The 15,285-nt window shown below is 37.2% G+C and overlaps 1 protein-coding gene across 1 annotated transcript in view; it reads left to right on the plus strand.

Moving 5' to 3' along the window:
* TTC29 (tetratricopeptide repeat domain 29) overlaps positions 1 to 15,285 on the plus strand; it is a 251,030-nt gene that overhangs the window by 147,927 nt on the left and 87,818 nt on the right. Inside the window, exon 10 of the mRNA XM_024736180.1 lies at positions 9,687 to 9,915. Within this exon, the coding sequence (XP_024591948.1) occupies positions 9,687 to 9,915 (229 nt within the window). The remainder of the gene's footprint in view (positions 1 to 9,686; positions 9,916 to 15,285) is intronic.

Below are 15,285 nucleotides of genomic sequence, written 5' to 3' on the forward strand. Positions count from 1 at the left end.
ATCCTTGTCTTTTTCCTGATCTTAGAGGAAATGCTTTCAGTTTTTCACCATTGAGAATGATGTTTGCTGTGGATTTGTCATATGTGGGCTTTAATAGGTTGAGGTAAGTTCACTCTATGCCTACTTTCTGGAGGGTTTTTATCATAAATGGGTGTTGAACTTTGTCGAAAGCTTTTTCTGCATCTGTTGAGATGATCATATGGTTTCTATTCTTCAATTTGTTAATATGGTGTATCACATTGATTGATTTGCATATATTGAAGCATCTTTGCATCCCTGGGATAAATCCCACCTGATCATGGTGTATGTTCCTTTTAATGAGTTGTTGGGTTCTGTTTGCTAGTATTTTGTTGAGGATTTTTGCATCTATGTTCATCAGTGATATTGGTCTGTAATTTTCTTTTTTTGTAGTATCTTTGGTTTTGGTATCAGGGTGATGGTGACCTCCTAGAATGAATTTGGGAGTGTTCCTTCCTCTGCAATTTTTTGGAAGGTTTTGAGAAGGATGGGTGTTAGCTCTTCTCTAAATGTTTGATAGAATTCACCTGTGAAGCCATCTGGTCCTGGACTTTTGTTTGTTGGAAGAATTTTAATCACAGTTTCAATTTCAGTGCTCGTGATTGGTCTGTTCATATTTTCTATTTCTTCCTGGTTCAGCCTTGGAAGGTCATACCTTTCTAAGAATTTGTCCATTTCTTCCAGTTTGTCCATTTTGTTGGCATAGAGTTGCTTGTAGTAGTCTCTTAGGATGCTCTGTATCTCTGCAGCGTCTGTTGTAACTTCTCCTTTTTCATTTTTAATTTTATTGATTTGAGTCCTCTCCTTCTTTTTCTTGATGTGTCTGGCTAATGGTTTATCAATTTTGTTTATCTTCTTAAAGAACCAGCTTTTAGTTTTATTGATCTTTGCTATTGTTTTCTTTGTTTCTATTTCATTTATTTCTGCTCTGATCTTTATGATTTCTTTCCTTCTGCTAACTTTTGGTTTTGTTTGCTCTTCTTTCTGTAGTTCCTTTAGGTGTAAGGTTAGATTGTTTATTTGAAATTTTTCTTGTTTCTTGAGGTAGGTTTGTATAGCTATAAACTTCCCTCCTAGAACTGCTTTTCCTGCATCCCATAGGTTTTAGATCGACGTATTTTCATTGTCATTTGTCTCTAGGTATTTTTTGATTTCCTCTTTGATTTCTTCAGTGATCTCTTGGTTATTTAGTAACGTATTGTTTAGCCTCCGTGTGTTTGTGTTTTTTTACGTTTTAGTCTGCTGAGAAATCAGCTGTTAACTTTATGGGAGTTCCCTCGTATGTTTTTTGTCATTTTTCCCTTGCTGCCTCCAATAATTTTTCTTTGTCTTGCTTTTTGCCAATTTGATTACTATGTGTCTCGGCGTGTTTCTCCTTGGGTTTATTCTGTATGGGACTTGCTGCACCTCCTGGACTTGGGTGGCTATTTCCTTTCCCATGTTAGGGAAATTTTCAACTATAATTTCTTCAGCTATATTCTCTGGTCCTTCCTCTGTCTCTTCTCCTTCTGGGACCCCTATAATGCGAATGTTGTTGCATTTAATGTTGTCCCAGAGGTCTCTTAGGCTGTCTCATTTCTTTTCATTCTTTTTTCTTTATTCTGTTCTGCAGCAGTGAATTCCACCATTCTGTCTTCCAGGTCACTTATCCATTTTTCTGCCTCACTTATTCTGCTATTGATTCCTTCTAGTGTAGTTTTCATTTCAGTTATTGTATTGTTCATCTCTGTTTGTTTGTTCTTTAATTCTTCTAGGTCTTTGTTAAACATTTCTTGCATCTTCTTGATCTTTGCCTCCATTCTTTTTCCGAGGTCCTGGATCATCTTCACTATCATTATTCTGAATTCTGTTTCTGGAAGTTTGCCTATCTCCACTTCATTTAGTCACTTTTCTGGGGTTTTATCTTGTTCCTTCATCTGGTACATAGCCCTCTGCCTTTTCACCTTGTCTATCTTCTGTGAATGTGGCTTTTGTTCCACAGGCTGCAGGATTGTAGTTCTTCTTGCTTCTGCTGTCTGCCCTCTGGTGGATGAGGCTATCTAAGAGGCTTGTGTAAGTTTCCTGATGGGAATGACTGGTGGTGGGTAGAGCTGACTGTTGCTCTGGTGGGCAAAGCTCAGTAAAACTTTAATCCACTTGACTGTTGATTGGTGGGGCTGGGTTCCCTCGCTGTTGGTTGTTTGGCCTGAGGCAACCCAATACTGGAGGCTACCAGGCTCTTTGGTGGGGCTAATGACAGCCTCTGGGAGGGCTCATGCCAGGGAGTACTTCCCAGAACTTCTGCTGCCAGTGTCCTTGTCCCCACGGTGAGCCACAGCCATGCCCCGCCTCTGCAGTAGACCCTCCAACACTAGCAGGTAGGTCTGGTTCAGTCTCCCCTGGGGTCACTGCTCCTTCCCCTGGGTCCCAGTGCACACACTACTTTGTGTGTACCCTCCAAGAGTGGAGTTCTCTGTTTCCCCCAGTCCTGTCAAAGTCCTGCAATCAATTCCCGCTAGCCTTCAAAGTCTGATTCTCTAGGAATTCCTCCTCCCGTTGCTGGACCCCCAGGTTGGGAAGCCTGATGTGGGGCTCAGAACCTTCACTCCAGTGGGTGGACTTCTGTGGTCTAAGTGTTCTCCAGTCTGTGAGTCACCCACCCAGCAGTTATGGGACTTGATTTTACTGTGATTGTGCCCCTCCTACTGTCTCACTGTGGCTTCTCCTTTGTCTTTGGATGTGAGGTATCTTTTTTGGTGAGTTCCATTGTCTTCCTGTTGATGATTGTCCCTATTTAGGCTTTTTTTTTTAAAGGAAATAAGAGCTTGAAATTAATTTGAATGAATAAAATTACTGTCTTCAGTTCCTGCTATGGGAAGCATGCTTTCAAACAGGGCATCTCATCTCTTTTTACACCCCTCTCTCTTGCTCACCCAGGCTCATTGGCCTCCTCCCTCCCCTCCCCTCTCACTCACAATCAGAAACCCCCTTTTGTCTTGACTGTCACTCTCTTTCTTCTCTCTTCCTCCCTCATCCCCCTTGCTCTCTTCTCTCCTGCCCCTGTCTTTCTAGAACCGCTCTCTCCCTCTCGGTTGTCCTGTCCTTCTCCCCCTGGTCTCCCCTGATTTGTTGTCCCTCTTTCTTTGTGCCCCCCCCCCCCAGTCTTTCACCCCCACATTTTTCTCTCTGCTGGTTGCTCCTTCTGCCACCCTCATCTCTGTGATCTGCCCTCTGCCTCTGGTGGCTCCTGTCCTGTTGATTTTGTATTTCCTTTTGTTTGCTTTTCAGAATACAGTGGTTAAAAAAAAGAGAGAGACAAGGCTTATGCCCTTGTAAGGCTTACGGTCTAATGGGCAAGCTTATCCTATAGTGGCAGATTTGACATTTCTAGTAAATATATGAGTCCTACCTTTTAAAAAGATTGTTCTTCAAAAGTGAAGTGCAAAAAGCACAAATTGTTTTACCCTACCACCAAACAATATCCAGAACTCAGTTTTTTAGTATAATGTGGACATCAAGTATTGGCCTGTATTTTCCCAATTACAGAAAGCATAAGGAAGATAAAAACAATAAACATTTCTGAGGGGTAATATTTTTATACTTGCATTTTCTTAATTTTTTTTAACAAGAGTTTGTATCTTAACAATATATATTTTATTCTCTGATTAGTAATTCTTGAAGAAGAGTTTAATATCTAAAGCTAGAGACATGAGTAATATCCAAAGGCTGTGTCAACTACCAAAAGTTAATTTTTTTTACCAGCTTATCCTTATTCTAGTATAAAATTTGTAGGATTCCAAGTATTCATGCTCTCTTCAAATATTCATGCCTTCAAATATATAAGTTGATTCATATACCTTCATGGTTGCTTACATCTTAATGTAATAAATAGTCACTGATAAATAGTATAGTATTAAGAACATAATGCTATAATAATTTTATGACATCATAGGCTTCAAGAGAAAGCTTTATTTGATACTAAACTTATTAACATTGCATTCAGTTTTTGTGCATTACTGTGATTCTTTGCGGGTATTTTCTCAAGTCGGAAAATCTACTGATGACTTCTCAGGCTGACTCTGAGTTGTTATATCATTACTATAAGAGTATAATTTGAAAATGTATAGCTAAGTGGATTAGAACTAAGTGATAGTTATCTTTTTCTCCTTGTAATTTTGAGACAAAGTGATAGCCTTGATGACATCCTGAATTTCCTCCTAGTTCTACAAAGCCATTTCCTAGGAAAGCATTGACAAAGAGTTATTTCATGTCTGCTATTCAGTTGCTTATGAATGTTTCCTAATTGTATCAAATACCTTTGTTCCAATTTTACACCCAAACAGTTTCACAAACTATTTGCACCACACACTATCTATTAAGCTTTCCCTTGAAGGAAACTGTAGCAGGACAAAGGAGCTACACCAAGTTTTGCCCACCTGACTTTGAATCTGCACTCAGCTGTTTATTAACTGTGACCTTGGGTGAGTTAATTCTTTGATCCTCAGTTTCCTCATCTTTCAAATGTCAATAACAAGATACCTTGAAGACTGGTTATATGAGGATTAGAAATTTTAAAACATGTACATGGTACCTAATAGAGTTCCTAGCATATATTGGGTACACAATAGCACTTACCTTCTTAATATCTCAAACTCAGATTTCTCTCCTCCATTGCAGACTCACTCTCACTGCCTATTTGACATCTTCACTTAGATCTCTTCAAATGTAGCCTATTAAAAACTTAACTCAACTCATCAGCTTTCCCCTAAATTCTGTTTCTCTCCATACTTAATGTTCAGCCAGGATAGAATACCATTCAGGCATTTCATAGGCAACCTTCTTTTCTCAATCTGTGAGCTCTTCTTATCTGACCTCATACAGGCCCATGGTTTAAATACCATCCATACACTGATGACTCTCAAATTTATATCTCCAACCCTGATCTCTCCTTGGGACTCCAGACTTGTGAATCCGGCTGCCTCCCTAGCATCTCTCCCTGGATGTCTTCTAATTGACATCTCAAGTTTAATGTGATTCTTCCCTCCTTGACCTACTTCTCCCCAGTCCTCCACATCTTAATAAATGGTACCATTATCCATCAACTCGATTGCTCAAGCCAATAATCTGGATAATCTTGCTTCATCTTTCCCCTCCTGCTCCATATCCAATCCAGAAGCAAACCCTGACCTTCATGCCACCAAAACGCATCTCAAATCCACCCACTTCTTCTCTCTATCTCTGCTACTATCACCACATCTGGTTATGACACTGTGTTTTCTCACTTGTACTATTGCAATAAGCTCTGAACCCATTTTCCCATTTCTCCTCCATCCAATCCAGTCTCCACACAGAAGCCCAAGTAATCCTTTCAAAATGTAAATAAAATCATGTTATTTCTCAGCTTAAAATACTTCCATTGCTGCCCAGTCTTCTGAGAACATAAATATAAATCCTCACCCTGACTTGAAACAATCTATATGAGATGCATTACCTCCCCCACTCCCAGTCTCTGACTTTATTGCCTTCTACTCTCCTTATGCTGTCCACCAGAGCCAAAGGGACTTTTGTGGAGTTCTTCAAACATGCTGAGCTGATTTCTGCCTGAGGACATTTGCTTTAGCTGCAATGCTTTGCGTGGACCACTCCCCATTCTGAACTTCACATTGCTGGCTTCTTGTCATTCAGAGCTCAGCTAAATGCCACAACTTCAGAAAGGTCTTCCTTGACTCAGCCCAATCAAAAGTAGCCACCAACTCACTCTTGAATACTACTTTAATTTTCCATGCAGCACTTGTCTTGTAGTTTTCTTGTTTTTTCTTCTTGTTGTTGATATTTTTCTTCTTGTTGTTGAATGTGTCTAGAATGGAAGCTTAATGAGAAAAGAGACCAGATCTGCCTGTTTTTTTATTTCATTCCAATTTCTAGAAGAGAACCTGGCACAGAGTTGGTGAACAAAAATATGCGAGTTCATTGAATCGATCCATAAATTTGTAACCAATTTTATACCAGTTGAGAGTAGTAGTCTCTCACTTTTGAAATTCCAAACTTCTGTTTCATTTTTGTCCAATATTTTGGCATTTTGAAAACTTGCACTGAATCTTTAAAAGCAACTCTGATATTACTGATATTTGTCAGTCTACCTTTTAAGGACCTCTACCAATTGCCCTTATCGTACCTTTTCTGGTTTCATATTATTCATGCAACGTATTCTAATTGTATTCTTAACAGTAATTTCCAAGAAATAATATTGTTATAAGACCACAATTATCATATAAAACTGTATGTGGAAAAATACAGTTTTCTCTAGTTATTATAGTGTTATTATAATTTAAGTTAACACATCTTAAAGACATCCTAATTAGTTTACCTTTTACTATATAATCATGGAAGATGGGCCACCCATCTCACCCTCCTGATGTGATTGGTTTTTAATTGAAAATATATCATCAATGTAAAGGGGTCTAGTGAGAATATTTTAGGGAAAATAACTAGGTATAGACCCTTCATGAGATCTTTTATTCTCTAATAAGAGCAAAGCATAATCACATAGTTAAAACAATGGTAGTTCCAACACTAACACAGTAAGGAAATTGTGTAAGAAAAGAGTCTTCCTCGGTACTGAGAAAATGCCCGTTTATTTTGAGCTTGCTCATTGGACAGAGTGACAATTCAGACACTAAGAAGGATCTGATAAGAATCACAATAATGCATGAAAATTCTATGTTATAGTGTAATAATGCAAGTTTTGTTTCAACGTCTATGATGTCAAGATCTTGTCCTGATATTGTCCACCTAATGCTTATTAGTGATATTTATAACATTAAATGAAGTTTTCTCTTCCAATAAGATGCACTTATGACGTGCATAAATTCACTTCTGTATTCCCAAACTCATATTTAAGATTTGCCAGGATTCATTACTAGAATCTTCTGAATTTTATAACAGCCTAGGGATTCACTGATAACAGGAACTGTGGAAAGTTGGACAGAAGCTTTAGAGAAGAGATTAAATTTCGATAGTAAACTCTTTAAGAATGAAAAATCTGGAAATACAATGCATATTAATGAAACCTCGTTCTAAAAAGGTATGTATAAAAATTCTTGCGTCTGAGAGGAACTAAGGTTGTATTTCTTAAGGGTGCCTTAAACTAGAAAAATCTAGCTTGATACCAGTTTTATGACAGGTATGTGTGTGTCTCAAGATTGAACACTAGGCACAATTTGAGGGAAGAATAGTTACCTAATTATAATGCCTAATTACCTATTATAATAATAGAAGTATTCAGGGGGAAAAGGCATTTGTTAAAAAAGATCTAATAAAAGTTATAGGCAGATGACTACTTCCACTAGCAGCAAGCTCACCTACTTGACCTTGAACTTTGTTCACTGCTGAATCTCTCTGCCTGGCATCGGCCTGGTCAATAGTAGTTATTTACTGGATGAATGAGTTTGTTCCAAAATAATAATATATCAAAATAATTCTGGAAATTCAAATATATGTCCATTTATTTATGGTCCCTAATTCTCCTAATTGAGACTCTCATCTAAAGCAATGAACAGCCTAAAGCTCAGGACTATAGCTAGAACAATAATTAGATATTTATACTTCTCTATTTTTAAAAATAGAAACGTTTGGTCTAGTCATATATTTTCATCTATTTTGTCCCATATCTTTGATATCTAACAGGGCAATCTATAATTTTAACTAGTTTTATTGTCTTCAATATTGATATTATTTCTCAATCATATAATTTGTTTCATTGACATACAAATATCTTTGAAATACTTTTATATTTTCTTAATTAAGTGATCTTAGTCTCATATAAATCCTGTTTTATGCTTTGAAATAAGAGAAAGAATTGTTCATCTCAACAAACAAAAATTGTTATTGATGTAATATAGAGGAAGTCTGTTTAAATTAGAAAATTTAATTGGAGTGAGCCATTTGAATGGTTCACCTAAATTGTCCCTGTGGGTATATAGCAGTGTTACATGTGCTGCTCATGTATGTAACATAACTGTCACATAAGCCCTACTCCTCACCTTGCCAGCAGCCTCTTTATTCAATCAGTTTTTCTGCTCTTTGGACTCTATGATTGTACAGAGATGTGTGGTTGTTGAGTATGCATTTTACCTGTACTGGCATATGGTATAAAGCTGTTTCTATGGTGTTTTTTCATTTCCTGTTCCATCATAATACATTGTGAGAAAAATGACTTGAAAGCTCATAGTAAAACATTTCTCTTCAAGAGTGTGCATACATGTTTTTGTACATATGAGAGAGCGAAAGAAAGGAGAGGGGAGGAAAGGGAAGAGGATGGACTCCTCAGGGTTATAAATCAGTGAAGAAAGGAACTTTTTCTTCCCTAGAGTCTTTACAAGTATAGCTTAATCCTAAAAATAATATCCCCCTTTTTTTTTTTTTTAAATTGTCTTGAGTTTATTACAACCTTTTTTTTTTTTTTTTTTTTTTTTTTTTAGTTGCGGAGCACAGGCTCTGGACGCGCAGGCTCAGCCGCTCCGCGGCATGTGGGTTCTTCCCAGACCGGGGCACGAACCCGTGTCCCCTGCATCGGCAGGCAGGCTCTCAACCACTGCGCCACCAGGGAAGCCCAATATCCCCTTTTGAGGAAGAGTTTTTAAAGGAAGATTTTTAGAAGACTTGGGGAGGTGGCAGAAGATAGCCTTTTCTCTGAGGCTCAATTTCATTATTTGTAAAATAAGAATAATATTTCCTCATAGAGTGACCTATGAAAGCTAATGACATAATACATATGAAGTATTTACCACTGTCCCTGACACTTCATAAGAGTTAGGTAAATGTTATTTATTTGTAGACAATAGCTTTTAGAAGGAGAGATGAGAATGAGAAAGAAGAAAGAAAGAAAGAAAGAAGAAAGAGAAAGGAAGAGAGAGGGAGAGAGAGAAGGGAGGGAGGGAGGAAGGAAGGAAGGAAGGAAGGAAGGAAGAAAGGAAGGAAGGAAGGAAAGAAGGAAGGAAAGAAAGAAGGAAGGAAGGGAAGGGGAGGAAACCTTGAGTTTTTGCAGTTAAAATGTTGCAAGGAACTTGGAGAAGATATAAACATTTAAATGATCTTTTGAGTTATGCTAGTGCTGTTGTCAAGATATGTTATTTTGAAATCTTGTCTTCCACATTCTTAGTCAAGAATGACATGTGCACATGGGAAAATACAAGTAATAACGGAAGAGCAGGAATATACATCCGTTTTCACTCACCACTGATTAAATGGGTTGGCTAGAATGATCTCTTGCTGTGACCAAAAACTGGTTAAAAAGATTTCATTTGGTAAATCCAATGCAACAAGTAAGAAAATTCCATCCAAATCAAAGTGAATCAGTTCACTCTTTCCCAAACTTCTTTTTTCTTCCTTATATTAGGAAGCAGAATGCTAATATTTGACCATTTTTAATCCAAAAAAAATTAAGTTTCATACAGTTCAACCTGGTAGATACACCTTTCTTGGTGAATGAACTTCAAGATATTGCATGGTTAGTAATCACAGCTTTTAAAAGGAAACTTATTCTAATAGAAGCCCTGCTTGCCATCTCTTTCTTCTTGAAGATGAACTGCTAAAACTGCTGAAGGATCAGTGTGGCACATGCCAAGGTGGGCAGACATGTGGAATGGTAAATTAAAATTAAGAAAAAATTATTTCTCTTACATTTTTAGGGATACTACAACAAAGCTTCTGAATACTTTCAGCAAGCTTTTGACACAACAGCAGAGTTAACGAACATACCTCTGATGGATGAGACAAAAGTTCATTATGGAATAGCGAAAGCTCATCAGATGATGCTGACCATTAATAGTTATATAGAATCTGCAGATCTCACCAGCCTTGACTACCTGCTGTCATGGAAGGAGAATAGAAGTGACATTGCACCTGATCCGACTATTGGTAAGGTCTTGGTTTCTGAAAACAATTTAGATCTTTGTACCATTCTTATTGGCTAAGTCATTTTCTTTGCAAAGGTTTATTTGACCATTGGCAATTTTATTTTTATTTATTCATTACTATGTTAATGTTGGATGCATTTTTGTACTGTATCGTACCTTCAGTGTTTAAGGGAGGTGTACAATAGTGATAGATATATTCAACTTGGTAAATTACCATTTTTTCAGTTATCTTAAATATTCAACAGTAGGTACTGATCAGTTGTAAGGAATTTGAAATAGGTTTATGTTTTTAAAAATGTTCAGTGTTGTACCTTATGGACAAGAGCAAGTGTTCATAGATGCTAGTTAGTATTATACTCTTACTTTTCTGATGATAGTAAGTTTTCCTATTTTTTCTCAATTCAGGTGTGAATGTTAATTGAGAAAATATTTGATAGTAATTTCTCTTAATTCTACTTCTTTTTTCCTACATACTTTTCTTGTGATAATTAGTCAAAATAGTCAATTAAAAACAAATAACTAGGGCTTCCCTGGTGGCGCAGTGGTTGAGAGTCCGCCTGCCAAAGCAGGGGACACGGATTCGTGCCCCGGTCCGGGAGGATCCCACATGCCGTGGAGCAGCTGGGCCCGTGAGCCATGGCCACTGAGCCTGTGCGTCCGGAGCCTGTGCTCTGCAACGGGGGAGGCCACAACAGTGAGAGGCCCGTGTACCGCAAAAAAACCCAAAAAACAAATAACTAGAGGGGGGATGTAAGGGTCAGTTTTATGTATCAACTTGACTGGGCTCTAGTCCCAAGTTAAGAATTTCATTCATTTTTTATGGCTGAGTAGTATTCCATTGTGTGTGTGTGTGTGTGTGAATGGCACATCTTCTCTATCCATTAATCTGTTGATAGACACTTAGGTTGTTTCCATACTGTGGCAATTGTAAATAATACTAATATGAACATTGGGGTGTAAGTGTGGTTTTGAATTAGTGGAGGGTTTTTTTGTCTATATACTCAGGAGTGGAATTGCTGGGCATCTCCTATTTGGAACTCTTTTTTTTCCCCCCTTAGGTCATTTAGATGAAACAATAATTTGTTTTGGTGTTTATTTCTTCCATAGAATAAATAGTAAATAATAGTGAATTTGGCACAAAGAAATTTTATTGGCTCTTTTACATCAGTAGGGTACCACTTCACCACTGTCTGTCCTCTAGTTAGAAAATAAGGAAAGGTCTCGTTCCTAATAGATGCATAATAAGAGAAAGCAAGATGAAGTCTTCAGAAATAGAGGGCTTGTTGAATTTCAATGCGCTCAGTGCTCAAGAAATATTTGTAGTTGACTATTAACTAACTACTTTCAGATAATACTTTGCTTATTCAGGATGTTGTCTTGTCACATATTTGGGCATTTGTTCTGTAGTTTTGCGTTATCTTCCCTTTACGCTCTCACTTTTTCTGCCCAGGAGCTAAAGCAGAGGAAGTATGATCCAGCTATTAGATTACTTGCTTTGATAAATGGTTTGGTGGAGAATACGTTGAGCTACTCACATTTTCAGATTTATCTGGGATAAACCCTAATCATCATAATGATAATCATGAAAAAAATACTCCTCAAAACTAGCTTCTGATAAGAGCCATTTATTGCAGTCCTGTTTTGGGCTTTTTAAAAATCTATTTTGCTTTGCTTTACTCTACGAAGTTATTTATTTTTCTATTCTTGTTACGTTTTATCTCCCCATTTTTTGTAAGGGCATGTTGTGCTCTAAAGGGCTTAGGAGGAAACAAAAAATGCACTTCAAAATATTATTCAGACATATAAAAAACAAACAAAATAAATGAACAAACCAATGAACAAAAACAAACACATAGATACAGAGAACAGAGTAGTGGTTTACCACAGGGGAAAATGGGGAGGGCAAAATGGGTGAAGGGGAGCAACTGTATGGTGACAGATGAAGACTAAATTTTTGGTGGTGAGCGCGCTGTGAAGTATACAGAAGTAGGAATACAGTGTTGTACACATGGAACTTATATAATGTATAAACCAATGCTACCTCAATGAAATATAAATTAAGAAAAATATTACTCAGACAGTAAAAATTCAGCTGTTCACGTGGTGGAGAAGATTAAACTCGCCAGAATGCTATAAAAGTACACCCCCTTACTGATTCATTTGACCAAGAATAGAAATCTATGCGTGGATGAGCTACGTCATTATAAGAGTGAAAATAATAATCTTTCAGATTCAAATATAAATGAGAAGTTAGTTCAGTCAACATTTTAAGTGATAGACATTCTGTTTGGAAATAAGACCTGTAGGACATTATCAAACACTTGTTGTTTACACAGACATAGTTTTACCTCAAAATACACTAAAAAGCTAAATTTTACACTAAAATTTTAAAATGCTTCAAAAATATTTCTTAAACCACAACTCGTATTATTCTACCTTTGCTCTGCTTAAAAATCCTCATGGACTCACTACTGTCCACAAGTTAAACACAAGCTTCTCAACCTTTTTTGACCACCTCCCTCCCCCGACAACACACACACACACACACACACACACACACACACACACACACACACACACATGCAACATACACTATTATCACCTTACTTCCAGCTCCAGTCCCCTCCACGGAATCTCACCCACCTTGCAAGGTCCTTCTCAAATGCTGAAATCTTCCCTCACCCCCTCTCACTTGAATATTATTTCTTCTCTCTCTTCCCATATTGAATGTCATTCATTTCTCTGCAAGCATTTTTCATTTGTCATATTCTGCATCCTATCATGGCCATTTCTGTAATTGCCTTGTCTGCCCAATTAGAGTATGAATCTCTTGAAAACAGGTCCTGATTCTTGGTATTCCCTACAAAAGAAGGCACAATGTCTGACACCTACTAGGTACTAAGTAAATATTTGTCAAATTAAATAGAATCAAATGAGTATGTATGTCCTCACCATAGGCTAGTTTGCACTAACCACTTTTTGAAACAAGATTTGTAGTTCCCTGCCTCCTTGAAAAATATGGGGAAAAAACCCACAAGCCAACGATCTAACCATCAGATTATCACACGAATGCAGGACAACAGCAAGTACGATGTTGACAAAATGAAGAAATACAGAAATATTATTTGGAAATCTGAGGAGCTTTTAGGTTTTCAAAGTTTACCTTTGTTCTCTGAAGAGGCATCTTTAATCTTGCTATTGAGGGGTCCCAGGTATTCAGAAAAAAGCAGATCAAAGATTTGAAAGATCCATCATAAAAGCTGTGCAGTTATCTTCACCTGTGAGACTTCCATCCTCCAAACAAATCATTAGCTCACAGAGCAGGCAATATTCTTTTAAGCAGAGGAACATGACCCCCTAAGGGAATACAGCAGTGACAGCACTCAGGTCTCTAGATAAAATAGAACAGGGATTCACCAGCAATTGCCTCTCATCTTTGTATCTTTCAGAGGGAACACAGCAAATATAGGAACCTTCATACTCTTCTGATACATTGAGATATGACTGGAATGATTTCATACTCCTCCTTTCCCTTCCAATAGTTAAAAAAGAATAGATTCTCCTCCCAAGTTTAAGAATTTAGAAGGAATTCAAAGATTATTACAGTTCAATAAAATTATTCAAGCCTGAAGCAACAGAAATTGGTTGGTTCTGGAAGGCTTAAGGGTCTATGAATTTCTGCTGATTTCTCCAGAATATAGTTTATTTTCCTTACCAGAACTATTAAGATGAACACACTGGCTAGTCAGTAAAGACACTTACTGTTTTCTACCAAAAAGCATGTAAAGGTTTCCTTGAGTGCCAAAACTATCATCCTAGTTTTATGAATCATTTAATATTCTTAAAGGAAAACAATAAAGGGCATGAATTTGTCTCTCATCCTTGGTTTGTGTTGGCTTGATGTGTGTTCCTTGGTTTAATGTCAAGCCACGTTTTCCTACCCTATCCTTTTCTTGTATTTTTCATTCATGAATTTAACCATTTTAAAGAATGTGAAAAAACCACATTCATAAGTGAGTCTCACATTGTATTATACTTTGATCGCTACTTCTGTTTGTTAAATAACAATCACAATGAGGGAAATGTTATGGAACTAGCCAAAAAGTAAGCATGCAGGTTTTATATCATCCTATCGTCACAGAGCAAACCCGTCTCTAATAATGTGTTCAAAAACATGACATATAAAAAGAAGATTCTCGTGAAAATTGTGGATGAATCAAAGCTCACCCTACTGGCAGCTTGGTGTAATTGAGAGAGACTGTTACTCAAGAGTCTGATGACCTGGGTTATAATACCCTATTGAAGAGTAATTAGCTTCATGGCTTTTGGCAATAGATTTCACTTCAAGTCTCTTTAGCCTGTTATCTGAGGTTTGAAATAGGTCATTGATAAGATTCCTCTGGAACCAGCCACAATTCCTCAGTAAGAGCATATTCTAAACAAGTAAGATAGTTTGTAGTCCTTAAGAATACAACCTAGAGCTTCATGAGCATTTTATTTGTTGTTTTTCCCCCATAAACACTGGTTTCTGAGGGTTTCCACAAGAGGTAATTATTATTATTAATTATTATTATCATCCTCATAATCATCACTATAATATATCAAGCAGCTGTATAAATGCCAAAATGCCAGATGTATTACTTGATCCTTCTGCTAGAATTTATAATAAAGGAGTTTCTAGCTATCTGATGTCACATGCAATTTAACTTTTCCCTGGTTGGTTGACACGGTTGAGGTTGCTAAACCTAGTTAACCATTTTGTCTGCAGACTTTCAATTCATTTGCCTGGTTTCAACCCTATGTCATACTTCCCCTCAGCATTTCCTCAGCCCCTACTTTTTCCCCACTATTCCTGGGGCCTCCAATTCCTATACATGCCTGGTTCTCTGATCATCATTATCTCTTCTTCGTGCACTTTAGTTTGTGGATGTCTCTGCCCTCCTAAACCTGATACCACTCCTCTAGTACCTTTCTATCTTCTGAAAATGAGTTAAAATCTTCTTGAATTTTTTTTTTTTTTTTTTTGGTTTTATAGAATCAGGAAAAGACTGAATTGTGTGGTTACCAAAAAAATTACTTGGTCCACATGTTTTATTTCCAAAGGTTCTCAGGTCCAGGGGAAGGCAGTCATGCAATAATCTGAAAGACAAAATGGATCTATAATCTAGTTTTCTAGAACTCTAGTCCAGGATTCTTTCCATGCCTTACAGTTCCTTACATATTATCTTATAGCTAGTAAAAGCCATATCTAACTTTTTAAAAGATTACATTTTAAATTAAAGTCTGGTTAAAAATATTCAGTGAAAAGAAACAAGTGGGACTTTACTTTTGGCCAAGATGGAGTAACAAGGAAAAGATTTACCCTCCTATC

The sequence above is a fragment of the Neophocaena asiaeorientalis genome, unplaced genomic scaffold (genome assembly GCF_003031525.2).
Source record: "Neophocaena asiaeorientalis asiaeorientalis breed wild unplaced genomic scaffold, Neophocaena_asiaeorientalis_V1.1 scaffold7, whole genome shotgun sequence".
In the NCBI taxonomy this organism is placed as follows: Eukaryota; Metazoa; Chordata; class Mammalia; order Artiodactyla; family Phocoenidae; genus Neophocaena; species Neophocaena asiaeorientalis.